Genomic DNA, 27,963 nt, shown 5'->3' on the forward strand with positions numbered 1-27,963 from the left:
CTGCATCCTAGGTCTGAAATAGAGAGTGGAGAAGATCTTGGATTTATCAACCCAGTTGCAATATTGTATTTTGTTTTAAAAGCCAAGCCAAAGAAGCGGTAGGGGACAGGATCCTCTATAAAGTTAGGAAAATGATTACTTATTTTGGGGTGATTGTCTACATAGGTTTAATTTAAAAAGCAAAAAACCAACTCACTGCTTTTCGGTCAATTCCAACTCATAAGACTCTACAGGACAGATTCGAACTGTCCCTTTTTGTGTCTAGCCTAAACTTTTATGGGAGCAGAAGTCTCATTTTGCTCCCCTGGAGTGTCTGGCGGGTTCAAACTGCCGACCTTGGGGTTAACAGGCTAACATATACTCTACTATGCCACCAGGGCTCTTGGGTGCGTAAGTACATCTGCATAGTTGGTTTGTGGAAGTGCTTTCCTTTCCTAGGTCACAGTGTTCTCAAATTTACACTTTTGTATCATAGGGGATTTTGTTTACAAATCAGGATGATGTAATTCTGGATGATATAATTTCTGGTAGCAGCTTTTCATTTTCTTTTAGGAAATTGATATTGTTTGTGCCACATTTGTCTCCTTTTACTTGCACATACTCCATCTGTTTGCTTTAACCCAACTCATTAGCCATCGCTTATTATAATTAACCATCTGCCCACTGGCTGCAGGGAGCTGTGAATACAGATTAATTTTACTATACTTTTGTGGCATCGATGTTAGTTTTGATCAAGAAAAGGCTCTTGCTAATAAGATACCAAGCAATATGAGCTGCCATTCTGATTGTTTCTTATATAATCACACTTGCTTCCCTTTTATCGAGAGAAAAGTCAGTGGGGAAGGGAGATGAATGTGAGAGACTGCGAGAGAGAGAGTGTGTCATTTTCCATTTTCTCTCTGCCTCCATTAATTTAATACAGATCCCCCTCCCACCTTGACTATTACTGATTTGTATTAACCAGATGAGAAAATACTATGGTTTACATTTTGCACCAAGTTAAGTGGAAATCTTTCTACATAAAAGGCCTTGGGAATTTTCCTGGAAAGCAACGAAATTATAGCCAAATTTTTATTCCAGCTGTCTCATTGCCATCAAATTGGTTCTGATTCATAGCGACCCTGTAGGACAGGGTAGAACTGCCCCTGTGAATTTCCAAGACTGTAACTCTCTCCAGGACCAGAAAGCCTCATTTTTCTCCAGTGGAGTGGCTGGTGGTTTTGCAATGCTAACTTCATGATCAGCAGCCTAACATGTAATCCACTATGCCACGAAGGCTCCTATTTCGGTGCTAGTTGCTGTCTGATTTACTACAGGAAGAGCCTCTTGTAAGGGCTCATTCTGGAAGAAGGAAACGTGGTTTTTGCTTATAATCAGTTGCACCTCGTAGTGCTCTATGTCATTCTCCTGCACGTTGCTAAGAAAGACGAGGCTTTCTGCCCCAAACCATGTCTAGCCTTGGATCCCCTCTGTAGGGTGACTGCGAGTGAAAACGCACTTTGTGGCAGTGAGTTTGGTCTTGGGGCCGTGGTGGTGTAGCAGGTTCCACCTTGGGCTGCCAGTCTCAAGGTCGGCAGTGTTGACCCAGCAGTGGGCAAAGTTCCAAGCCACCCCGAAGGCTCTCTGTTGCTGTAAAGGTTCACGGTCTCGGAAACCCACAGAGCAGTTCTACGCTGTCCTGTAGGGTCGCTCTGAGTCCGAAACACCTCGATGGCAGTGAGGTGGATGTACGTGTGGGTAGACTTCGAAAAGTTGGTGGAAAAATGGAATTGAAAGATCATGGCGTTTTCCCACACTTTTGAAGTGCCCTGGTACACATTTCTTTTTTACTTTCACTTGCCTCTAAGCGAATGGAAAAAATGATACGCGGTCAATATTTGGGGAAGTTCCAAAGGATCAGATTCACGGCCTTTTTTGGTACATCCTCACAGAGATGTGGTTGTAGTTTTTTCCAGTGATAATTCTTATGACTTGGCAAGGTGGCTTTCCCTTAGTATTTCCCTTTCTTTCATCATTTCCCAAGCAGCATCTCTTTTGAAACCACGACCTGGCCCTAAATCGTTGAGTCGCAAGCAAGGAAATCCCAAGTCTATGCAAGTGATAGTGTGACTCAGAGTAATTTGTCTGGTTTTTGTTTTGTTTTTTCCTTTGTTGCCAAAGCACACCTTCTCCGAAGCAGTGGGTCAGAGCAGTTTGGTCTTTGAGACGTTACTGAATTGAGATGGAGGAAAGAGATGGAAACCTTAGAGGTTTCAAGGCTCATTCTTCGAGAAGGGTCAAACCCATGCTGGTCCCTTTGTGAGAAGAGCATCCGCTCGCTGAAACGCTCAGAGCTGCACGTCTCCCACCCCGCGCAGTTCGACGGCCAGATGGAGTGGAACTTTGAGGAAGTGCTCTGGGGCCACATCTAACCTCCACAAGGAGGAGGAGAGTCCACACCAGCCCAAGGCCGGTTCCCGTGAGGCCAAGGTCAGGCATGCCTCCACCCTTCAGAGTCTACTCTATTTTGATACCAGTTGCCCCTCCCATGACCCTAATTCTCTGCTGCTCGATAATCTAGTGCTATGGCCACACAAAATTGACAGGTTTTTATTAAGGACGTTAACAGGTCACAGCAACTCAGGATCAAAAAATATTAAGGATGCAGTTCTTTTGTCCACAGCAGCATCTTTTCCCAGCCATGCTGGCATGTGTTGCTCTCTGGTCTTCAGCCACGTGGTCCCTTGGCCTCTGCCCTCCTCGGGCACGTGCCATAAATCTCTGTTTGTGCTGATAAAATGCACAAAGGGCACCTCACTCTGCAAGCCAGAGGCACTCAGCTTTAAAGCTGGTGAATTGGGAGTCCCCGGGCCCCCGTCCCTCTGAGGTTACTGCGACTGCACACAGGGATTTCAGGTGTGCCTCACCTGGGGTTCTTCTCTCTGCCGATGGGAGAGTCTTGCTTTCGCTCATTTCCTAGCCAGTGAAATGGCACAGCAGACCTGTGTCCTCATGTTACTCCTCTATCTCCTATATCTGCAGGCCCCACCCAGTTGTTTAGGGAGAATTACGACAACTCTGGATAGAAAAGTCACACTAAGTAATTTCACTTTTCCCCCACACTTAAAACACGTTTCTTCCGGAAAGTGTCAGTTTTGCAAAAGAGACTTGCCGGGCATTCATTTGGCCATTCTGAAATGGCGACTTAAATGCCGGTGACCTCTGCTGGTTCCTTGATCAGAATGGAAATTCTCAATCATTCATAGACATGTCTGCACACATATCTGAGGTGTTGCTGCTGCTAGTACACTTACTTTGCTTTTCGGTGTTAGTCCCTTAGCATTTGGGTACTCCCACCTTTTGAAACCTTTTGCTTGGGATTCAACATGTAATATTTTAGTAGTGATCATTTGAATGGAATCCTTGGTTTTCTTGTCCTGGTATTTCTCAAAAACAAGGGCTAGTTAGATTGATATATTTTAATCTATGAAACCTCAGACACAGACATGACTTAATACTATTTTAAAAAATTGTTTTATTGGGGGCTCATACAACTCTTATCACAATCCATACATCCATCCATTGTGTAAAGCACATTTGTACATTCGTTGCCCTCATCATTCTCAGAACATCTGCTCTCCACTTAAGCCCCTGGTATCAGCTCCCCTTTTTTCCCTCTCCCTCCCTTCTCCCCCTCCCTCATGAACCCTTGATAATTTATAAATTATTATTTTGTCGTAGCTTGCAACGTCCAATGTCTCCCTTCACCCACTTTTCTGTTTTCCATCCCACAGGAAGGAGGTTATATGTAGATCCCTGTAATCGGTTCCCCCTTTCTACCCCACCCTCCCTCCACCCTCCTGGTATAGCCACTCACCACTGGTCCTGAAGGGATTATCCATCCTGGATTCCCTGTGTTTCCAGTTCCTCTCTGTACCAGTGTACATCCTGTGGTCTAGCTAGATTTGTAAGGTAGACTTGGGATCATGATGGGCGGGGGGAGGGAAGCATTTAGGAACTAGAGGAAAGTTGTATGTTTCATCGTTGCTACACTGCACCCTGACTGACTCCTCTCCTCCCCTCGACCCTTCCTATTTTTTAACTTTTTTGGTTATGCATATATTCATGAATCAAAGAAAAATTAAGAAATATTTCCTATAGAAGTATTATAGAAATACTTCTATAACTGTTTAATGATTTCTTTATATGCAGCTGTTTTATATGGAATCCCAGGAAAGGACTTTAATTCAGTAACAGGTAGAAAACTTGAGAACCATGTTAATATGTGCAGCTTTTTCAATAGGAAGTGGCAATGTATGTCACTGCAGGTTTAGACCGTACATGGGGTTTAATTTACCACTTCCTGGAAGAACTACAGACTGGAAGAACCAACAACATCTGAAAGTGTCTAATTTGTCCTTTCCTTAGTATGTCAAGTGCCCTTTTTAAGGGCAAGTTACTTTTATAGACAACTTTTCAGTGGTTCTTAGGGAACACTCTCCGCTTCCCTCTGCTGGATTTAACAAAATCACTGCAACATATGTGACCACCAGTTATCATGTCAAAGTGTTATTGAAACAGTCTCTAAATTTAAGGTTTTCATTGTTTTCCTTTTAAGCTTTAGACTTTGGAATTTCCAAGAAAATTCTATCTTAAATTTTAATATAAAATCACTCTATTGAGGGCCGGTTTAATGAACATCATGCTGAGTAGTATTAGTCAAGAACACAAATATAATTACTGTATGAGACCACTGCTATTTTAAAAAATAACCAAGAAAAGTTTTTCATGCCAAAGAGAAATATTTTAATATGGTTACCACAGGGTGGGGAGGGAAGGAGGGAAAAGAGGAAACAATAAGCTAAGAGGGTTAATCGATAGTTGTTATCTTTGGTGAAGGGAAAGATAATTTACTACAGGAGGGAGATTGGCGGGGCAGAGCAAACCATTGGGAGGTTTGATAAAGTAGGGGGGTTTTGAGGTACCTTTTTAGCTGAATATGTATTGATGAAGTGTTTAAAATGATGAATGCAAAAATGATGACATGATATGTAGCCCTCCACATAATTCACAATTTAAAAAATAAATAAATAGACAGGAAAATGCAAACTGACTCTAAATGTATGCAGCAAAATAATTTGATAAATTTGGTAAAAAAAAGTTCTTTTATGAACATGTAGAATATGTGTTTATAAAAGGACAATACTTTAACTTTTCTTTTAATCTAAGTATTAGTTTTTACTTTTATACATTTTCTCTATTTTGAAAAATATTTTAAGCTTCAGTTTATGACTCATTCTATTTGTCATTTTTTTCTAATTAGAGATCTCAACAGGTATTTTAAAGTCAGCTACTCCATAATTCCATTACTCTCCATGTTTCAAAGTCCACGAAACAAGCATCAACAAAACATGGTTAGCAAAGCAAGTTCCCAAACAGGCGGGATTTACTGTATCTTTATTGTCCTTAATAAAAATCAAGAGTAAGGAAATGAAGGCAGCATTTCTTTCAAGTGGATTTCAGGCTTTGGGAAAAAAATTTCCCCCCTTGTTCTATTTCTGGGAGATCTCTGAAATGTAAATGACAGGCCACAAACCCCTCTTCAGATAGCTCAGATAACAGATGGTGCTTCCAGTGTACTTTGGAAACTTAAGTACATTTTTTCCATTTGTAAAAGCGCACTGTTAAACTTCTGCTTCTTAAAGTGGGTCAAAGGCGATGGTAACCCATGATTCTGCTCTCTGTTGATGTGCAGCTTCCTGAGCCCAGCATTGAAGTCCCAGATCACTGTCATTCAGTGGAAGGCTGAATGACCTGCAAGTCTGACTTTTTTGATGGTTTGTTTTACTCATCGTGGCTCCTCCGACTGCAGTCCAGCTGGACTTTTAAAGAGCTTCAGTGGGTAGCAGGCTTAGAGGCTCTCTGTTGTTTTCCACCCCTGATGTTCCTGGGCCAAGCAGCAGGTCAAGGTCATAACCCAGAGGGAAGAAAGCTATGTGAGCCCTGATCCGCGGCACCCACAGGGCAGAAATGCCTCAAGCGAGAGCTGATGCTGGAGGTCAGGAGAATTGGCTGGCCCTAGAGAGGGGGTGCTAGCTGAAGGCCCTCTCTGTCCTTTCCCACACTCGGTCATATCCTTTTCGCCATTCACAAATCCAAGGCCAAGTTCCCTTTTCTCTTGAAACCAAAAAGGTTAGTTGCTCATCTAAGTTAACCCACTCTGCTTTAATTTGAAAGGTTGTCGATCTATTCCCTCTCTGTGTTAAAGTGAGTTCTTATTTGCGCAATGAAAGGTGGCCCAACACTGGGCCTTCCAAGTTCCCTTTCCCTGTTTAGGCTGTAAATTGTGGGTTTGAGCCAAGTTCAGCGTTTCCTTCCCTCTGTTCTTCAGGCCAAGCCCTTCCCTCCAGCTGCCTCCAGCCACACCACTAGGTTCTGAGAAGCAGCTGAGAAGCAGTTTTCTGGGCAAGTGCTCACTCTTACTAGAGCTTCCCTTCCAGGCCTCCGCAGGCTCTTGTGCCCCAGGGACCACGCAGAGGCCTTTACTTTCTCTCCTCCCATTAGAATGGGAAATCAGCACTTCTTTGTCATTCCTACCAAAGTGTTGTTCCCAACATCCCCAAACTCAATGGATGCCATCAAGCCTGTTCTGCCTTTTAGTGACCCGGTGGGACTGACTGTAACTCCCCCTGTGGGTTTCCGAGACTCTAAATCTTTGCAGGACTAGAAAGTCTCCTCTTTCTCCCTGGGGTGGCTGGTAGTTCCAAACTGCCGGCTCTGCGATTAGTAGTCCAACTCATAACCTAGTGTGCCGCCAGAGCGCCCTGCTGTCAACCTACTGACCCAAGTGTGTCTTCTTCATTTGAGCTTGGCCTAGTTAGAAGGCAGGCCCCTTTTCCCAATGGGCTTCCCTGGACCTTCTGCTGGAAATCAGAGCCAGCTCCTTATTACCCCAATCTTCTGATCTGCCTCCTCACTTCCTGAACTTAATTCCATCTTGCTGTCCCTCCATACCTGGTCACCAAAGGCTTATAGGCCCCCTGTATTAAATAAGGATGGTGGTGTCTACTTTTCCCCCAACTAAATCTTCTAAGGTGCTTTCATCTTCAAAATTTGGTTGTATTTGTCTCCAACCATTAATGAGTGAATGCTTCCAAATGTCAGGTTTCCAGATGGCTAATATCTGCTTTTTTAAAAATTATGAGATATTTTAGGTGCTGGTGGCAGAGCTGTTAAGTACTTGGCTGCTAATCAGGTCAGTGGTCAGAATTGTGTAGGGAAAAGAACCCCTGTTCAGATGTGTTTTACACAGGTCCCTTTATGGAGCCGTAAGCAGGACAAGGCAAGGCATGCAGGCGAGGACCCATCAGCATGAAGCCATGTGGTGTGTGGAATTCATGGCTACTAGAAGCGTGGGAAGCAAAGGCAGTTGCCATGAAATCATGATTGGGGGCTGATCGATTCATCACTGTCACAGGCAGGGTTCCCAGGGAATGAGGAAAGGGAGGGGCTATGATTGGGATACATCCAATATCAAAGATTAGAAACATTTACAAGATTGGTTCTGGGGTCCTCCGACCAGCCAGGGCATGACTCATGACCATGTGGCCCTGGTACCCCAATTTTCATTTAGGGTACTCCCCAGCAAGTCCCCCTACCCTGCAGTTTTAGAGCTACTGAATTAGAGAAGCAGTTGAAGTCTCCTATGAGCCTCCTCTGAGCCTGTCTCCATTTCTCTCCAGAGGAGTACTTCATTGTGTGAAAGGCCTTCAAAAACTTCATGGAAACCTTAGTGAGCTTTTAGTTTGACTTTTTCCTGGGCTTTTAGAAGCCCCCTCCTACTGGGATAGTCACTTATTGATCAGTAGTTCAGTTGTTGCCAGTGTTTCGCTGGGACCCTTAAAGAGCAGGTGGAATTCTTGTACATGTCTCCTTGGGAAGGCCTGAAGGTTAAATGCCCAACTTTGATTTGAATCCCTTTTCGTATTGGTCTTTGTGAATCTGGGTAAGTTGGGCCATCTTTCTGGGCCTTAGTTTTCTTCAACCACAAAGGAAGGCCTGGGCTAAGTAACCTAATGTGCCCTCCTCCTTACAAGTATTGGTTTGCAGTTTCTGATCCTTTGAGGGGAGGAGACAACCAAATCTATGGAAGTGTGGGCCTGGGGACACTTCTGTTCATGAAGATCATGATTTAGTGCTAAGATATGTCAGCTACCTTAGATTTCAGATTGTCTTTTTAATTTCTGGTTCTTCTTTTTTTATATCATTTTATTAGGAGCTCATACAACTCTTATCACAATCCATACATACATCAATTGTTGTAAAGCACATTTGTACATTCATTGCCCTCTTCATTCTCAAAACATTTGCTCTCTACTTAGGCCCCTGGAATCAGCTCCTCATTTTCCCCCTCCCTCCCCGCATGAACCATTGATAATTTATAAATTATTATTTTGTCATATCTTACACTGTCCGACGTCTACCTTCACCCACTTTTCTGTTGTCCATCCCCCAGGGAGAAGGTTATATGTAGATCCTTGTAATCAGTTTCCCTTCTCTACCCAACCCTCCCTCTACCCTCCTGGTATCGCCACTCACACCACTGGTCCTCAAGGGATTCTCCATCCTGGATTCCCTGTGTTTCCAGTTCCTATCTGTACCAGTGTACATCCTCTGGTCTAGCCAGATTTGTAAGGTAGACTTGAGATCATGATAATGGGGGTGGGGAGAGGGAGGAAGCATTTAGGAACTAGAGGAAAATTGTGTGTTTCATTGTTGCTACACTACACCCTGACTGGTTCGTCTCCTCCCCGTGACCCTTCCATAAGGGGATGTTCAGTTCCCTATAGGTAGGCTTTGGATCTCCACTCCACACTTCCCCTCATTCACAATGATGTGATTTTTTTTTGTTCTTTGATGCCTGATCCCTGTTCCCTTCGATATCTCGTGATCGCACAGGCTGGTGTGCTTCCTCCGTGTGGGCTTTGTTGCTTCTCAGCTCGATGGCCGTCCTTTCTAGTCTTGACAGGACACCTGACAAGATCACCTTCCGAGAAGTGCTACGGATTATCACTAAACTTAAGAACATCCATGACAGGGTGAGAGTGACAGCTGTTAGGGTTTGTCCATTTCACTGTAAATAGGAAGTTTTATTCATTAGATATTGGAGTATTCTCAGAGAGGCTCTGAGGATTGCCTCTGACCTCCTTTCCACCATGTCTCCTACTTTATAGCATCCCTGTGGATTGGGGGAATGACCCAGCTTCCGGGGCAGGCTTGGCCCTAGCTTTAGGCAAGGGTTTAGATTAATCCAATTTTGGTAGTTCCACATGTCCGGGATTGGTTCCGGAACTCAGCGTTAGCTCTTCAGAGCAACGCATCCCCATAGTTCTAAGTCCAGAAATAGCTCAGGAGCCACTTCAGACCAGTAAGGCTTGCAGGAAAGTTGGCTGCAGGCTTTTTCCCTCTATGTAAGAGAGCCACAGGGAAAGAGGATCTCTTTTCTAAGTTTTGTTGTGATCAGGAGCTGCTGTCAGTCAGAGGATGACAATGATACTCCCCGGAGGGCAGAGCCAAGGGAAGTGCAGTGAAAATGAGCTGAAGCAATGGATGGAGCCAGCCTTGACCTCCACCTTAGTACTGGCCTTGTTTGATGAATCAGCACATTTCCGTCCTCTTTCAGTCTGTGTGAAGTGGGGTTTCTGTCATTTGCAGCAGAAAGCTCCTAATTGATAGGCTGATTACCCTTTTAGTCCCTTGAGTAGCCGCAGGAAATTATCTTTCCTTACTTCCAGACTAATTGTCATGCGACGATCATGGTTTTCCTCTTGGAATTAGATTTTCTCAGCTTCCCTAGTCCCTATGGTTGTCTTCAGAGTATGCTTAAGAAAGCGTTGCGCTTCCAAGTTTTCCTTAGCCTTCTCAACACTTGGTAGTACTTAAATCCTTGACTTGAATGCTCCGGGATATCTAGGCTTTGCACAGGTGTAACTGGCAGAGAGGACTTGCCCATTGCTTGATTTGAGGGCAACGACGGGGTAGTGTATTAACAGCAAGGAACTTTGATGGTGCCACAGTGAAGCACCGGGTACCACCTGCAAGGATGGCATGTCAAACGGGCCCACAACACTCCAGGGGAGAAGAGACCCGGCAAGCAGCTCCCATGCCGACGATGGTCTACGGGGGGTCTGTTCTGCCCCTCCGGGGAAGGGTCACTGTGCATTAAAACAACAACCCCGTGGCATTTAGCAGCAGCAACGTGGGAATAGCACCCAGGCAAATCCCGGCTTCGAGGCTTGGGTGGGCACGGCTAAGGTGAGCTGAGGGAGGAAGAATGAACAGTGAAGAGAGCGCCACAAGGGTGGCGTGGCCTCCTCAGAGCAGGCTGTCCCGTGTGCACATGATCGAGCGGAGATTCCGGGCCCACTGAGGAACAAGAGAGCTAAGTGGCAGGGGCTCGGAGGGAACCGTGCAGGCTGCAGTCACGAGGAGAGCGCTGCACACGAGGAGGCTTGTTCTGCCCGGCAAAAGAAATGAGACCCGGGACTTCTGCGATCAAGCAGTGACGTTAGCACGGGAAGTGTTGAAAGCTGTTCCAGCAGGGCATGTAAGGGAATTGCAGCAGGGGAAATGTTAGCACAGCCTCCTGGGAAGCTGTTCCAGGATCCGAACATGTGCTCTCCTACATTCACGTGGGTCGCAGGGTTATCAAGGCCAGGTCCACTCAACCAGTCGTTGTTTGCGTGCATACACGGGCCACTGTTGCTCTCCCTGTCATCTAGTTGTCGTGCAGAGAAGTTAAGCAGCTTAGAATCTAGAACCTAATCTAGAATCTGGGTCTCTTGACTACGGTAGTCCAGTGCTGTTTATTAATAATTAAGATTGTTTTTTATTTTTTGTGCAATCCTTTCAAAGAGAAAAACCAAACTTGTAGTCATCGAGTTGATGTGGATGCTTAGCGACCTATAGGACAGGGTAGAACTGCCTCTGTGGGCTCCCCAGACTGTAACTCTTTACAGGGTAGAAAGCCCCATCTTTCCCCCAAGGGAGCGGCTGGAGTTAGACAGCTGACCTTGAAGTGAACAGCCCACTACAGAACGACTCGGCCCCCAGGCCCCCCCCACCCTCAGCGTAGTTCTACACTTGATCTTCGCCGTAGTGCACTTCGTGCTTTCTTAAAATGTTACGAATTTTAAGGCTCGGCTCGGCCAGCCTTTTGGTTTTTCCTGGTTGGGGATGTGATTGTGCTCTGTAGCATCTGCAAGTCTGCTAAGGTGGCCTGGGCAGCAGCGGGAAACAGAAGGTAAGTACAAGTTTACATCTCTTGCAAATACTGAAAACCCTCTAAGCGGTGGAAAGATGAAGGGTTACAGGTAAGGGTACAACTTCTCCAAATACCTGAAAGGTAACGGCGCCTAACAAATGGGCTGGGTCTGTAGAGTTTCCTCAATGTTTAGAAAGAATGGGGAGCGAGAGACTTTGAAGGAAGCTTCAGAATGGGGTGTTGAATGAAGATGGTGGCGTTACCCAAAGTTCCTCCAGTTAACCGTGAAAGAGCAGGAGTCCCGGTCGTAATAAGCCCGCCTAAGGCATTTGGATGTTTCCTGGCATTTGGGTGTGCATCATCCTTGATGGAAAATGCAGCCAAGCTGCGGTGACACCTGTGAGAGCTGGCCCCATTGGGCTGCCTTGTTTTCCTGGTGTCCCAAGGGTCCTGTCTGACGGTAGGCAGTCTCCCCATTTGTTTCTCTCTTGCTGTAGGGAAACTGTTTGCCTTTTCCTTCTTGACAGGTTTCTGCCCAACACTGGTCCCGGGTTTCACCAGTTTCACTGTATTAAGCAATGAAATGTTGGACATTCACTTTGAAAATCATGAATGGTCAAGAACATATTAATATCAATAAGCATTTATTGAGTGCCTGCCAGGTGTTGGTAAGGAGCTCTGGTGACATGGTGGTTACGTGTTGGGCTGCGATCTCAAGGTTCAAAGTTCAAAGCAACCAGCCGTTCCTCGGGAGAAATGTGAGGCTGGCTTTCTACTCCTGTACAGAGTACAGTCTTAGAAACCTACGGGGCAGCTCTCCCCTGTCCTACTTGGTTGCTGAGTCAGTGCCAACCGGATGGCAGTGAGCTTGGGTTGGTATGGTGTGGCTAGATGTTGGGCATTGTTCTAGCGGCCAGAACCCTGTGGGATGGAGGAGGGATCCTGAGTGTCTTGGTTACCCTGGGATCTGGGGTTCTCTTAAAAGATGACTCCTCATGGGACTCAGGGGGCAATCATCCGTCTTCTTGTTAGGGAAGTACCCCTCACTCTACATTGACTGCTTCAGCCAGTCCGCAGTGTGCACTGCAGTGGCGTTCATCACATCGGCCAGGTTGTGCCGTTGTAATAAGTAATACTGCTTGGAGCACAGGTCTGCGTATGTCTACACTCAAGGCTTTGGGGTATATGCCCACCGGTGAAATTGTTAGGTTTAGCTTTTTGAGAATCAGCCAAATTTTTTCCCCTAGGGTCTGTACCATTTGGCCTTCCCACCAGCGTTGGTTGGGGGTCCCGCATGCTAAGTTTTCAGTGGGTGATGATGGCAGTAGGTTCTGTTGGGGGTGGGGGAGGGAGGAGAGAAGATGATCCGATGCTCACAGTCCTGTGCATACTGTGTTGCTGAATTGTGTTTCTGCCTCAGCAGACCCCTGCAGGGCTGGAGGGAAACATGAGCCAGATAAGCTGGGGATGGTGGGTATCAGATTGTATTCGCCAGCAATACATGGTGAAGAGGCAGGGATGGGAAAATTGAGAAGCTGACCTGCAGCCTTAGCTTGGGTGCAATTGTTGTGTATTTTGGGATTCACTAGAGCCCGAGAAGGCAGGCTCCCTGAGGGAAAAGTACTCCCAGAGAACAAGTACTAAGAGTTCATCATGCCTAAGCTTTACAGAGGGTGCAGGGGAGAAGCTACCTTTTTCAATGGCTCTCGGCATTGTTATGTAGAAAGATTCTCGTAAAATAGCTGTTGAAGCCCCTCATCACCAAAAAGAGAGAAACTGCCATTAGTGTCTGAGTTGATTTAAAGGCTGTCTGATTTACATGTTTTCTCAAAATCTCCTGGAAGCCACTTAAGGGTTTCTTTATTGAATGCAAATTTTAAAAAATCCTAAATTCACTGCCATCTTGTCAGTGCCACTCATGGCTTCCTATAGGACTGGGTAGGACTGCCCCTGTGGATTTCAAAGACTACTCTTTATTTATTTATTTATTCATTTATTTATTTATTTATTTATTTATATTTATTCTTTTTTGGGGGGGGGTTAGTCTTAGGGTTAGGTTTAGGGGTAAGGGTTAGGGTTAGGGGTAAGGAAGTTAGGGTTAGGGGTAAGGGTTAGGCTTAGAGTAACGGTTAGGGTTTGGGTTAGGCATTAGGGTTAGGTTTAGGGTTAGCAAAGACTACTCTTTATAGGAATAGAAAGCCTCATCTTTTGCCTCAGAGCAACTGGTGGTTTTGAACTGCTGACTTAATGGATCACAGCCCCACAGGTAACCCATACGCTGCTGGGCTTCTTCTCGAATCAAAAGAGCGCCCAGATCTAAAAGCAGAGCCACCAGTTGATCAGGAGTTAGCAAATGACAATGAATGACATTCCCTGACAGGCGTCCTGGGACAGAGAGCAGCCTCCTCCTGGCGAGTTTTCTGTTGCTACCAAGAGACCTACTCCCCCCACCCGGACTCTAACCTTCTAATTCTGTTTCCATGACTTTTTTGAAGCCCCCTGGTGTTTGCAAAGGGTATTGTCAGTTTGAGCTACCCCGGGAGAGGGCAGGTGCAGGAGGGGCTAAAGCTCTGAACTGCCAGAGCACGTCTGCGTGCTTCCTGTCAGGCCGCCTGTGAGCGGCTCTCAGCTCTGGCTGCCAGTAAGAATCTCCTGGGAAACCTTAAAAATTGCAGGTTAGGGAGTCCTGCTACTATAGAGGTAACTCGTTGGGCTGTGAGCTGCAGGGTCTGGAGTTTGAAACCCCTAGCAGCTCGTGGGGAGAAAGGTGGGACTTTCTACTCCTATCAACAGCGTAGCAACTTTAGCTCCAGCCAGTACATTGTGGGAAACATTGAAGAACACATTTCTAAAATACTTGCTGAGCTAACTGTGCACAAGCAGCGTGTAGACTGCCCCTCCTCTCTGCCCCCACCCCCACCCGCCTCAGAAGTTCTTAGCCAGTTGCAGAGTCTAAAGAATCAAGTGGTACAAGTCGAAGGACAAAGAAGGACATTTTAAAGAGGTCCCAAGGCCTTCATTAGGAGGGGTTGGGGGATGGGAAGCATTGTGTAATATGTCTTTCAGGAAGTGGAAAATATGGCATGTTCTCAATCTATCCAAATTATGTAACTTTGGGGGCTATGAGCCATTTGTGTCAAAATAATGAGGCATATACGACGTTGCATTTAGCACGTGTGGAGATTCTTTGCAGAGTAATCAGCATTCCGGGGAAACATGCCGTTCACGCCCTCTGTGTGGTCACACTTTCCAGTGGGTTGGAGAGCTTTCTCTTTCTTTTCTTTTCAATGGAAATCTTTGTCCCTTTCCTAAGAGGCCTTGGATTGTAGTTAAAGAAACTTGTCTAGAAAAGAATGATGGCAGCATACGTACAAATATGCCTGATACAATTAATGTCTGGCTTGTAATAAGAGTTGTAAGAGCCCCCAATAAAATGATCTTTTAATTAAAAAAAAACTTAGTCTATCGTTCTCTTTTTCTGGCAGGAATTGATTTTAAAATCCGGACGATAGAACTCGATGGGAAGAAAATTAAACTTCAGATATGGTGAGTAAGTTGCACGGAGAGTTGTGCAAAGTTAAAAGGTGGCCTGAGGTAGCTAATGCATCTTTTCTCCTAAACCGGGACCAGGTATCGAACACCTATCTAAAGGTGTCTCCTCCAAGCATGGAAAGGGAGGGGTGGTACTCAGCCAGAATGCTCCATTGCAGAGGGAAAGAAATGGAATGCCCAGCAACTACAGTGTCCTTGTTCCAGCAGGCAAAGTGTCTAAGTGGCAGAACCCAGGCTCTGGCTCTGACTGTCTCTCGGTTGGGGTGACTTGGGGCAGATGCTTGCCTGCGTTCCCTAATTTCCTAGTTATTCAGTTGGATTGATGACATTTGACATTTGAGTGCCCCCTCAGCTCTGATTGTTGATGGTTTTTTTGTATAATCTCATGAAGTAAAGAAACAAGGAGGAGTACTGGGCTGGGCAGAAGGGTCCTGGTTACCACTTAAAATGTTGTAATTGCAAAGCCAAGCATGTCTGGTAAAGTCCCGAAAAGCACGTCAAAGTGCGGTTCATCAATATGATTTTCCCAGATCTCCAAGGTGAATATTTTCAGCTTGAACTCCAAATCTCTGAGTTTTAAATGTCGTACAAAGAGAAAGTCAAAGGTGGTCAAATTCCTTTCATCTCGGTGTGCGGCCTTCCAGGAAGGTACTTGGTGCCGTTTGCTCATCTGTGTAACGGTGACGGCAGCACAGCCTGAGAAGGAGGCAGGGCTCTGTGGTGAGGTCATAACATCAGCTTTATCCTTAGGCTCTTTTCTCAAAACTGAGATCGAGTTTGAACCTAAAATCGAAATCTGCCAGCCCTTCTTCTTACGGAGGAGGAAGCTGGAACTTGGAGTGGTTAGGAGCACCTGCGAGCATCTGTCTGGCTTGGTGGCAGAACTGGGACAACTACTGCATCTCCTGGAGCAGAGAGCCGCTTCCTCTGTAGCCTGGCAGAGGGGTCTCTGCAGGCAACGTCCTTTATTAGCAGACCTGGGAAGGGTTGCCATAGCTTTCCCTTTTCATCTTCTGCTACTTAGTAAGAAGCCACCAATTTTAAAGAGAGAAGAAATATTTTTCAGAGAGAACCAAAGATTATTTCTGACTCCACTCTGTCTATTCCTGATCACAGCACTAGGGAATATTCTTGAGGATTTCTTGGGGCCATTGGAAGACCAGTGTCCTAGAACTTAAGGTAACATTTATGGCTGCTTTACAAAGCACTTTCACAGTCTGCTTATTTGCCCCAGAACCTGGTATGGTAGAACTTCTCAAAGAGGAGTCAAAACATCATCACATGTGAGTTAGTCTGGGTAGACTAGAGAAACAGAATTCATAGTTACTCATATTTTATGAGAGAGTTTTATATAAAGGGTAAGTGTACATTAAGAAAGCATCCCAACCCAGTGCTGTCCAAGCCCAAAAGTCCAACATTAGCCCGTATGTCTGACACCAGTCTACCAAGTCCTCCTCCATCTCACAAATCACACACAATGATGCCAAATGCAGGAGGAAAGCCGAATCAGTGAGCCATGTGAGCAGCTCAGTGCTGGCAGAGGTCTTCTCTACATGGCTGCTCCGGCACCCAGGGCTGCATCGGGGTAGGTCCATGTGGCTTCTCCTTGGGGATGTCTTGCAGGAAGTGAGCCTTGCCAGCTGAAGCAGGGAACTAGCTAAGGCAGCCTCACCCTGGTCCGATCATCAAAGAACAAAAGATCAGAAAGGCCAGGCTCACTGAGCCATTTATCTCTCCGCGCTTCAGTTAATCCCACGTGCGTTCATTGGCCAGGTTGGCACAATATACCTTAACTATTGCAGCATGATTTCTTTGTCAATGGCTTTAGAAGCAAAATAGTATCCATTCAATCCTTATGACCTCCATGCAGTGTGGTCGGGTTTCTCCTTTATCCTCGCTACAAGACTGGTTCTCAATCAGTAGTGTTAGCACTGAGAAAATAAAGCGCATCTGCTTAAGAGTGCTTAGCCTGTCCTCATGATGTGTTTCATGTTCTATACAAGTGGCTCCATGTATGTAATCCTATCTGTGTGTAAATGATGTAGTAAGGGGCCTTTGGCATGATCCCTGGCTCTATGCTGAACAGCCAAGGCCTCTCACTGGCATAGAATCAGTTCCTACTCGTAGTGACTCTATAGAGCAGAGTAGACGTGTCCCTGTAGGTTCCCAAGATGCTACGCCAACTCTTCACCAGAGTAGAAAGCCTCATTTTTCTCCCAAGGAGCACCGATGGTTTCAAACTTCTGACCTGGGCCTTGCAGTTAATAGCCCGCTGCATAACCCACTGAGGCCGTGACAACCTTCCTACACTGCATAACCCACTGAGGCATCGTCTATAAACAGCCCTACACTGCATAACCCACTGAGGCATCGTCAATAAACCGCCCTACACTGCATAACCCACTGAGGCAGTGGCGCTCTCAACGCGACCCTTTAAACAGTTCATGTGGTGGTGACCCTCCCACCATACATGATTCTCGTTGCTACTTTATAACTGTAATTTTGCCACTGTTATGAATCAGACGACCCCTTTGAAAGGTTTATTCGACCACCTCCTCCCCCCAGGAGTCTCGACCCCAAGGTTGAGAACCGCTGCACTAAGGGCTCCTAGCTGAAGTCTGTACTGTGAGTAGCTCATCCCAAGAGAGAAGCAGGTAGTGGCAGAGCTGGCCCACAGCTCTCCTGAAGAGCCTGCCTCTTCTTCTGCAGGATGAGATGATGTGAATTCTGCCACACTGGGCTCTGGGGGACTAGTGTAAGCACCTTGTGAAAATGCTTGGAAAGCAAATATGAGTGTTAACATGTTTTCCTGATTTTTTTTTAACTCACGGTATGTATTCCCTTGGTCCTTAATCTCTTGTTTGAGTTTGGTGTTCATTCAATTTCTAGTACATTTCCGTAAAACCTTCTTCTCCCCAGCAATGAAATTGTACAATGTAGTTTTTCTTAGTCCCACAGGTAGTAACTTGAGTCTGGCTGTAAGAGGCAAGTTGGACAATATTGACTTGTTTCTAAATACAAAGGAAATTTAGCTGCCTTTAATTAGAAGAGTCATTAGGAAGTTTTACATCTTGTAGCATTTTGTTTTGATGGCAAGCTATCTGCTCAAAGATAAGAATATATTACTGAGGAGTCTGAGAACTCGACCCCAATCCAAGCTATATGAGCAACCGCCCCTGCCCCCAAAAGAACTTACTTTAGAAGATCGCATTCATCTCGGGAAGAGGAACATGTCTGATCAGAGGACTTGGGAGCAAATGAAGGGGGATGAAGAGAGAGTGGAGCACATCCTGGCCAACCAAGCCTAGAGGACATTATCCCCACTCAGAACAGCCAATTCACAGAGTGGACCATATGGCTGGTCCCATTATGAGACACGATGTCCCTCGCTGACCCTCTACTCAAGTACTCCCTCAATGCAAGAACACTTTGTTCTATTAAACTGGCATTCCATGATGCTCACCTTCCCGACACGATCACTGAAGACAAATGGGTGCATAAGCAAATGTGGTGAAGAGAGCTGATGGTGCCCGGCTATCAGAAGTTACAGCGTCTTGGGTCTTAAAGGCTTGAAGATAAAAAAGTGGCCATCTAGCTCAGAAGCAACAAAGCCCACATGGAAGAAGCACACCAGCTTGTGTGACCACGAGGTGTCGAAGGTATCAGACATCAAAGAGCAAAAAAAAAATCATATCATTGTAAATTTTGACGAGTGCAGAGTAGAGACCCAAAACCCATCTGTCGGTAACAGCACACCCCCTTCCAGAAGGGTCACCAGGAGGAGACAAGCCTGTCAGTGTGCAGTGTAGCAACAATGAAACATACAACTTTCCTCTAATTCTTTAATGCTTTCTACCCCCCAGTATCATTATCCCAATTCTACCTTACAAATCTGGCTAGACCAGAGGATGTACCTGGTACAGATAGGAACTAGAAACACAGGAAATCCAGGACAGATGATCCCTTCAGGACCAGTGGTATGAGTGGCAATACCAAAGGGTGGACGGAAGGTGGGGTAGAAAGGGAGAACCGATCACACAGATCTACATATAACCTCCTCCCTGGTGAACAGACAACAGAAAAGTAGGTGAAAGGAGACATCGGACAATGTAAGACATGACAAAATAATAATAATTTATAAATTATCAAGGATTCATGAGGGAGGGGGGAATGGTGAGGGAGGGGGAAAATGAGCTGATACCAAGGGCTCAAGTAGAAAGCAAATGTTTTGAGAATGTGCTTGACACAATGGATAGATAAATGGATTGTGATAAGAGTTGTACGAGCCCCCAATAAAATGATTTAAAAATATCTGAGTGGGTTCCATAGCTTTGAGAGGTGGTTTTTGGTTTCAAAGCCTTTGGAAACATGGCAGAGGGTTGTGTGTTTGACTCTGGTGTCTCCTTTCATCACGGTCTCCGCAGCCGGGCACGTGCTTGAGGAGATCCATTTCAGTGTGTGTCTGCTGAGCGGAATTTGCACAGTGCTAAGGCCAGTCCAATCGCTCGCTTTGTGCAGACATCGCACTTTCCGCCAAGAGAGTACAATGCCTTCATCAGGGGGCACTTTATAAAAAGGATTATAGCTACCTCCAGGAGTCTGCAGAACTTCACACTCTGTCCTAGCATGACTAGTTTAAACTAGTTTAAACTAGTCATGCTTCCCAGTCCCTAGGAAGCCCCAAGAATGTTCCTCCTGCAGCTTTTATCATCAAGGCCCAAGGCTTTCCCCCACGGCACTGAGAGCCCTGACAGGCCCCAGTGGCCACCACCGCCCCCAGATGGCAGACGCAGCTGGGCCCCTTTGTGCCTTATTCGCCTTTCCTGCCAACCACCGCCCTTGGAGCAGACCAGCATGCTGCCTCTGTCTCCTACAGCCTAGCGCCTCCTCCGTGGTGCTGTTGGGGATGACTCGTTAACACCACTTTCTCCCTTGTTTCAAATTCTAGGGACACAGCAGGCCAGGAAAGATTCCGAACAATTACAACAGCGTACTATCGAGGAGCCATGGTGAGTGTGGTCTCGGGGTTGACAGCTCTTCAGGGGAGAGGAAAACATAAGTAGTCATTTGGGAAGCTTATAGAACTCCAGCTGGAGTTGAGTGTAAGGCGCAGGGTGGGTGAGTGGGTGGGGGGTATAAGAAAGCAAGACACGCCCGCCCTGTACAGTCAAGACACAGTGGAACGCACTCAACAGCAGTGGCTTGGTTTTGGTTTTAAGCTCACAAAATAAAACCAATTAACCAGAAATTACTTGTTCTGAGACAAAATGTTATTAAGGAAACCGGAAAGCAGGATCCTGGGACATGCATGCAAATCACAGGAAGGGGTATGAAGTGTCAATAACCACTGACAGCTTTGATTTCCACCACTGTGTCTGTAATTTAGCTTCACGTTTTCACAATTGTGCATTCATGGTAACACGCTTCAGTAACATTCAAGCTACAGCGAAATGTACTGTAAATTACTGTTACACATACTACAATAAAGAACGACCTGTCGACCACTTGAAGAGAAAACAGGCCACGCAAAGGGATGTTTGTGTTTTGTGTTCGGTGTATGTATACTTTGCCAGTGTCTTCCTAATAATAAGCCGAAGGCTAGCTTGGTGATGTTCCAGAACGCCTTCACACATTCTGTGGTAATTGTATCCTTTTATGGTTTTTCCTCTTTCTAAGACCTTAAGCCATGTCTTGGCAAACCACAAACCTCGTCACTGTGTCATTTCCTGCGCCTTCTTGTCGTTCAGTGCTATCAACACCGCCCCTTATCTCTCCCCATCTCCATAACACCTGCAGCTTCTGTGCGGGGCTCCTTGGCCAGCTCTCTGCCAGCTAATCAGGAAGTAGATGAGGGATTTGTGATTTGAAGGCTCTGCACCGGATGAAGCTTGACCACCTAGTCCTTTGGTACTGTTCCCTGGCCTTGCCATTGCTCTCATAACTTCATTGTTGGGTGATTTTCCATCCCAAGATGCTTTATCCACTTACCCACTATTAGTATCTGTTGGCTCTAGGCAGGTGCTGCGTGGTGCTGGGATTGCCCTGGTAAATATAGGCAGCTTAGAACCTAGAGCAACATGCTGCGACCCTTTCATACAGTTCCTCATGGTGTGGTGAGTCGCCCCCCCCCCAAACCGTAACATTATTTTCATTGCGACTTCATCACTGTCATTTTGCCACTGTTATGAATCGTAATGTAAATATTACATATGCAGGATGGATTAGGCAACCCCTGTGAAAGGGTCGTTTGACCCCCCCTCCCCCACCCAAAGGGGTTGCGGTCCACAGGTTGAGAACCGCTGACCTAGAGCATCAGGCCCAAACCTGGGCTTTGCTCTCTGGTTTTAGGCTCAAGCTCTCAATTCAGAATTCAAATTGAAGTCTTGAATTCTGATGAACCCCAATTATGGCCAGGACATTTTTGAAGGTTAAGTAGTTGAGATCAACCTCTAGCTTGTGGGGTACCAGCTGCCACCATACCCACCTATTACAGGAAAACCGCTTTTGCTCCTAAGTGTAGTGTCAGAGCTGATGGAGCCAAAGGGGCCCATGTCCGGCTCTCTGTCTCCAGGACGGTGTGGTTTCAATCCACGGGTCCCTTCACTGTTATGCTCCCCTCCCTCCCTTCCCTGTTGCCACTCGGCCTCCGTCGTTTGGACAACAGGTACTCATGCTGCACAAAGCGTAGGGATCCCTTTTGAACACCGCGTCGCCTTGTACTCCATGCCACTAAGCCTGCCCTGTGGATGCGTTCTCCACACACCTCCTCAAGAAGCAGTGTCCTATTGTGAAGCATCATCATTCTAAGCAGTGCCCAGCTGCTCTCTTTTGCAGGGGGAGGTGGGCATGCTGGGCAGAGGCTGGTTTGCATATTGCCCCCAGGAAGGATTGTAGAGATAAGTAAGAGCAACTGAACACTGCCCAGCTTATCCCATGTAGCCAATGTTAGGGAATCGGCAGAGTAGGAACTGTTCAACTGTTTGGGGTTTCATTTCAGTAAGTAAATTACATCACAGTTCAAAGGCAGGCAGGCAGGGAGGGAGGGAAGGGGAGGGAGGTGAAATCTTACCAGGGATGAGTTGGGGTCATTTACAGGCACTTCTGATCCAGGCATCTGATGCACACCAGGCCTTTCTATTGACCGGTCTCGTTTTCTGGGAGTTGCCCTCACGTCAATGCTCGTTTTCACCAGTGCGTGGGGAGGAACACCCAGAACATAGGAGCAGTTGTTTACCTTCGATGTCTACCCCTTGGTGGTGGCATGGTGAAAGAGGGCTTGGACATGTGTCGCTTGATTTAGTTTTGAGAAGTATCTATTTTTTCCATGTATCTATCTACTGTCTAGTCTTTCCATTTGACTTAAGACCTTGAAATAACCAGACGCCGTTGTTCTTCCAATCTAGGGAGTATATTGTCTTTTCAATTCGAGGCCCAGGGTTCGTGTCTCTCTCTTTTGTTCTGCGGTAAAGCCAGTGCCCACCATCGTGCCCGACAGAGTAGATGCTCACTAAATGCAAAATCAGTGGAAACTGGTCATACCTGAAAGCAATCGTAGGTGAATCTTCAGGAAGTTCTGCCCGCGTCTCTTGGCTCTCTGGGGTCGCCCATTCCAGTGGGACGTGGGGCCATCTGTTCGCAGTGGAGTGCTGTGCTAGAGCTGCCAGAACGCAGATTCTGTAGGGCTTAGTGGCTGATGCAGCGTTGGGGGAGAGGGCACTCCGGGGGGCTCTGGCAGCTGGCGCTCTGGCCCGGCCTTTCTGGCTGCCACCAAGATGAGAGGACTGGAGGAGGTCTGAGATGAAGAAGCCCGGCTCACTGTATTTCGTTGAGTTTTGTGCCTTTCTCCCTGGAGCCGTGCACACGTGCTCAGCTGACAGACAGTCTTCCCAGTGGGCTCCGGGAACAGCACATCTGTTACGTGCCGGGCACTGTGAGCTCTCCCTCATCACCCACTGCCAACCCTGGTGCTCGCTTCAAGTTTCCTCAGCCCCCGGGCCGTGGCGCTAAGGAAGCCTTCCCTGACCGCCTCAGCCCGGACCCTCCTCCCAGGTTAGGTCACGACTGTTGAATGCACTCAGAGCACCCTGTGCTTTCCACAGTTCATCAGATTATCGCTACTTGTACCTACAGTGTCACACCTGGCACACGGTAGGTGCCCCCTAAGTAGTTGCGGGATGGACAGATGAGGAGACGTAGCCCTCAGTGTAGAAGTGTGAGCTCTTGTTCTGTGCTTTCTGGGTGGTCCCGACTCCTAGTGCGCCTGTAAGACGAGAGGGGTCCTCCCAGAGGAGGGCCTGCACCCTAGGGTGTCCGAGGCTGCAGTGCTCACGGGAGCACGTCGCCAAGCCTTTTCTCCCCTGAGCAAAGGCTGCGTGCAAACCATTGATTGCACGAAGCCCCGGGTCTCTCCTCCAGGGCAGCCTAAGGATAGTCCTGGGAGTCAGTAACCTACAGATGTTCACTGAGCATTCGGAAACAAGCCACAACAAAACAAAGCAGATGTGCACTCATTAAAAATGGCGAGCAATGCCTTTCCTTGAGCTGTGCCCTCTGGCCAAATGCCCTTTCGGTCGGCCTATATAAAGACATGGTTTTGAGGCAGTGTGGTGTTACTCCCCGTCCTGCAGTCGGAAGGGGGACAGTGTGGGCTTGGCTGAAACGGGTGCTTCCTGCTCTCCTTGCTGCCTCGGTCGGAACTTACACACTCTCCCAGTCAGTCGGTGCTGGAGCTTCTCTGGGGAGGTCAGAGAGGAAGGGTATATCACCTGCGCCCTAATCACGAATCCATTAACATTTAACATGCTAACAGTGCTTACTTATTTATGTGGCTAAATAGTGGAAGAATTTATTTATTTAATTCTCCGTATTTTCCCAGTGCCTTTTATAATAGGGGGGAAAAGGACAAATTAATGAAAGGTGGCTGGAGGGGAGGAATTCTACAGCTGTAAACATACAAAACACTGAGACTGTGTTTCCTCTTACAGGGGATCATGCTAGTCTATGACATCACAAATGAGAAATCCTTTGACAATATTAAGAACTGGATAAGAAACATCGAAGAGGTATGTGTGTTTAATGTGGTGCCCCCGAGTCCGTTCCAACTCAGCCCCTCGCTAACTCAGCCCCTCGCTGCGCGTTACCAGGAAGCCCGGCCTGAGATGCGAGCCCTTGTTGCAGGCCTCTCGGGGAGGCCGCTGAAGCTCTTCCACCTTTCCACTGCCCTCTAGGAAGCATGAGCTCCTTGTCCAGTACTGCTCTGTCCTGGCAACATGTCCCAGGCCATGGCACAGCCTTACCATCTGCTTCTAAGGCTATATGCAAATATGTGGAAAAGGACGATGAGGCCACGGACTGAGGCCTGCTGAGAAGTGGGGCCTGGCCAGCTCGGGGAGCCCCGGGGAGCCCCGGGAGGGTGATTACCTGTGCTGCCTGGCAGACTCCTCTGCTCATCTGCAGAGGGCGCAGACTGGGGCAAGTGGGAAGAACGCACAGAATTTTCAACTTAACAGCAGTGCTTTGAAATAATTTAGTCCAAGCCCCTTTTCACACATGAAGCAACTTGAAGGCAGATGACAGTAACTTGCATGTACTCCACACGGCTTTCAGCATGTGGACGACATTTTGGATCCAGGTGCTGCTGGCTGTCATGCCGTTTGCTTGTGGCAAAAATATGTCATTGTCACCCCTACAATCCAATTGAACGTTTTGCTTCTTTAACCATTTCTCCATCTTAGCTGTTTGAAAGCTTCGTCTGTGAATGAGGTTTAATTCCAGATTGACGGGCATTAAGATTTTTCTGTGTCTTTGCCATTTCAGAAAGAAATGTGAACCTGAAATACTTTTGCACACATATGTAGCAGCTCATCTGAATTTATTTCTTAACGTAGTTGAGAATCCAGAATGCGCTTTCCGCTGGGTCCCTGGGGACCCGAGTTTTTTGTTTCCTGCTCCGACCGTAGCATATGTTCATATGTTTTGCGGTTGCATAACCACACATTTTATTTCTGTTTGTTCACGTGCAAATGGAGACACGTCCATGGCCTTTTAAAAGTGATTTGCACAGGCTCCAGGAGGGCTATTATTGGGGAGTCTCCCTGTACCTCACATCTTTCCAGCTTTCCTCTGAATCTAGCCTTGTATTGACTGAAAGATTATTTGTCATATTAAATGTATAGGTGGGTTTCTGACTGGTTCGTTTTTGTCTTAGCTAACCATGATTTTTCTCAGGCTCTCTTTATAATGAACTGTTTCTCCTGCAGCATGCCTCTTCAGACGTTGAAAGAATGATCCTGGGTAACAAGTGTGATATGAATGACAAAAGACAAGTATCAAAAGAAAGAGGCGAGAAGGTAAATTTGAATCGCATTCATAAAGGTTAAAATCTTCTCAGGTTAAGTGTTGATTTTTGTAATATTGTTTAATTGTTGGTTGACTTTCAAAAAAAAATCTGTTTTAATCCCTTAGCATTGACAACAAAGAGACGCAGCCCATCTTTGAATAGTGTCAATTAGTACTCCAGGGCCAGCTCCCAGTGCTGTGTGGTCAGGACTCATTCTCAAAGAATTTGCTCCTGGCCTCCTGGAGGCACAAATCCGGCCTTTTCACAATCCCTGCAGCGTAGAGTTCACACAAGAAAATGTCCCATTTTGAAGTTAAAATAATTCACTGTGAAAAAGTAATTGGATAGGTGAAGTTTCAACAGTTATCATTTTCCAGGCCGTTATTTTATGAAGGCGCGTTTCGGTGCACATTAGTTGTAGGTCGCCGCCGTGGATGCCCGGGTGGCAGTCCGTCAGGCTGCGGATGCTGTTACGGGCCTCTGTCGGTGCCTGGTGAGCAGCAGAGAGCTTGGTCTTTCTGTGGGTGACCTTGTCTTCATTGACTTCGAGGCTTCCTTTCTTTTTAAGTCTTGGGATTTTGCTTTGGCCTTTTTTTGAATGATTTTGTACAAAATACATTTTGATTTTCATTAAAAAATCTTTACAACTTTCACTTAACCATTGTAAACAAACTCTGCTATTCATTAAAAATCTGGAAAAACTCACCCTTTTTTTAATCAGTAGAAATCAAAGCAATGAATACTTTACTCTTTTAAACGTTCACTTCTTTTATATACCTTTTTAAAAAAATATTAAGACTGGCGTACAAATGGTTAGAGAACTGTACTTTGGGAGCGGATAAAAGAGGTCAGGGAATCTGAGTTCATGATAAGAGAGAGTGTAGCTCTCATAATCTTTCTTGTAAGCATATTAGAGAGCTAAAAGTACAACACAGAACTATTTAAGTAGACATTGTGCCTCTGTTCACTTATGATAAATAAGTTTTATGATTAAATTCCAAGCATACTAGAAGGAAGCAAAGAAATGTAAAAAGCACGGGAGTTCCCAATTCGATATGCTCTCCCAGGGGCTCTGAAAAACGAAAGACCTGAGAGCTAGACATTTGTCCAGCAGCGCTCACTGAGTGTTGCCGCCTCTGTTTTGCCTTTCAGTTAGCGATTGACTATGGGATTAAATTCCTGGAGACCAGTGCAAAATCCAGCACGAACGTGGAAGAGGTAAGGAAGAGAGGTCTCACGGCCTATGCGCGCTCCCCTTACCTTTGTTTCATGAACCCTCTGCTTCTGACTTTCACATCTACCCTACTTGTTGGATCTTTAGCACCTCGCCTCGTTGTGGGATTGTTGGATGTGCTCATTTAAGGCCGACAAAGCAGAAGTGGAAATTCTGTCTGAGTCGTGCCCTTTGTTTGAGAAGCTGGGATTGTTGGACTTGCCATCAACCTGGTTTCCACTTGACAAGGGAGCAGCGAGAACAGGGGCACTCAAAGAGATGAGTGGACACACTGGCATCAGCAGTGCCCAGACCCTGCGGTGACCGTGGGCATGGAGCTGGAGCGGGCAGCAGGTCCTGTTCTGTGTGGGGCTGTTAGGAGTCGAGACTGGCTTGCTGCCCCAACAATAAACAGCAGCACTTCGTCCTGCTGTCTCACGTCGCAGAACAGCCTCATGTTCATGCCTCGCTTGCTTACAGGAGGATGAAACTAACAGTGTATTGAAGAGATTCCTTTAGCATGCATGTTTGGAGTAGGTTGAGCATGATATATTGCGACACAGTGGCGTTGACTAGAACTCAAAAGTGTATTGATCAGAGAGTAATTTTCACGTAAGTTTTCAGAAAGTTAGCTGATAAAGCCAGAAAGAAAAATTATTTCAATTTTTCTAAGAATAAGTTTTCTTTACTAAGGACAGAACTATTAATAATGCTGTAGTTTTTAAACTATCGATAAGAAAACTCTAAAACTTAAAAATACATTTTAAAGAGAATTTATTAATGAACAGAAATGATTCGAATGGAGGATATCACTAACTCACACATGTAAATTTAGTGCATCCAACCCAAATGTAGTCCATAACAAGGGCAAAACATGAAATTATAACGCTATTGATTGGCTGGTGTTCAGTTGGGGTAGCACAGGGATGTCACAGGAAACAGGGTATTAGCTACTGCTGGACACAGCAGTAGGCGGCAAAGATTACTAACGAGAGTCCATTGAGGCCCAGAGATTTACATGCACGGTCACAGTGGCTTATAGTGCATTCCAGCTACAACAGGCTGTGAAAAAGTCTGGTTTGATATAAAACATTTCTTGGGGATGCCTGATACCAGGGCGTGGTGCCTAAACTCCTGCCTTCTCATGCCATCAGTCGAGTCCCTCTCACACTGTCAAGTCCATTCACACTCAGGGTTGGCCTTAGAGATTATTCACTCACGCAAGACTCTAAGTTGCTTAGGCGGGCGTGGGGCGGAGTGGGTTAGATGGTGGTGCCGAGACATTATTCCCGTTCTCCTAGTTTGGAAGGAATAGTTCTTTAGACCATGTAATGCAAATGTGTTTGGGATAAGATGCCCTCCTAAGTTGCATATCTTCCACACCTAACTTGACTGCAGGGAAAATACCTCCTTAGCTATCCAAGGGTGCTAGCCAGATGAAAGAGCATTAAGGGCAAGCATTGGTTACTTCAGTTTTAATTCTGATACATCAGCAGAAACATGGATTTAGTTCAGGTCTTGTACTTTGGTCAAAGGTTCAGGAAAATTTCTTTCTTATAAAACTGACCATAAAAATAATACATGCTTATGTTTGAATATGTTCTATCATGTAGAATT

At 46.2% G+C, this 27,963-nt stretch overlaps 1 protein-coding gene across 1 annotated transcript in view; it reads left to right on the top strand.

Moving 5' to 3' along the window:
• RAB8B (RAB8B, member RAS oncogene family) overlaps positions 1-27,963 on the top strand; it is a 78,268-nt gene that overhangs the window by 41,951 nt on the left and 8,354 nt on the right. Inside the window, exons 2-6 of the mRNA XM_075532344.1 lie at positions 14,728-14,788; positions 19,743-19,803; positions 23,779-23,856; positions 25,054-25,143; positions 26,286-26,351. Coding sequence (XP_075388459.1) covers positions 14,728-14,788; positions 19,743-19,803; positions 23,779-23,856; positions 25,054-25,143; positions 26,286-26,351 — 356 coding nt within the window. The remainder of the gene's footprint in view (positions 1-14,727; positions 14,789-19,742; positions 19,804-23,778; positions 23,857-25,053; positions 25,144-26,285; positions 26,352-27,963) is intronic.

The sequence above is a fragment of the Tenrec ecaudatus genome, chromosome 14 (genome assembly GCF_050624435.1).
Source record: "Tenrec ecaudatus isolate mTenEca1 chromosome 14, mTenEca1.hap1, whole genome shotgun sequence".
In the NCBI taxonomy this organism is placed as follows: domain Eukaryota; kingdom Metazoa; phylum Chordata; class Mammalia; order Afrosoricida; family Tenrecidae; genus Tenrec; species Tenrec ecaudatus.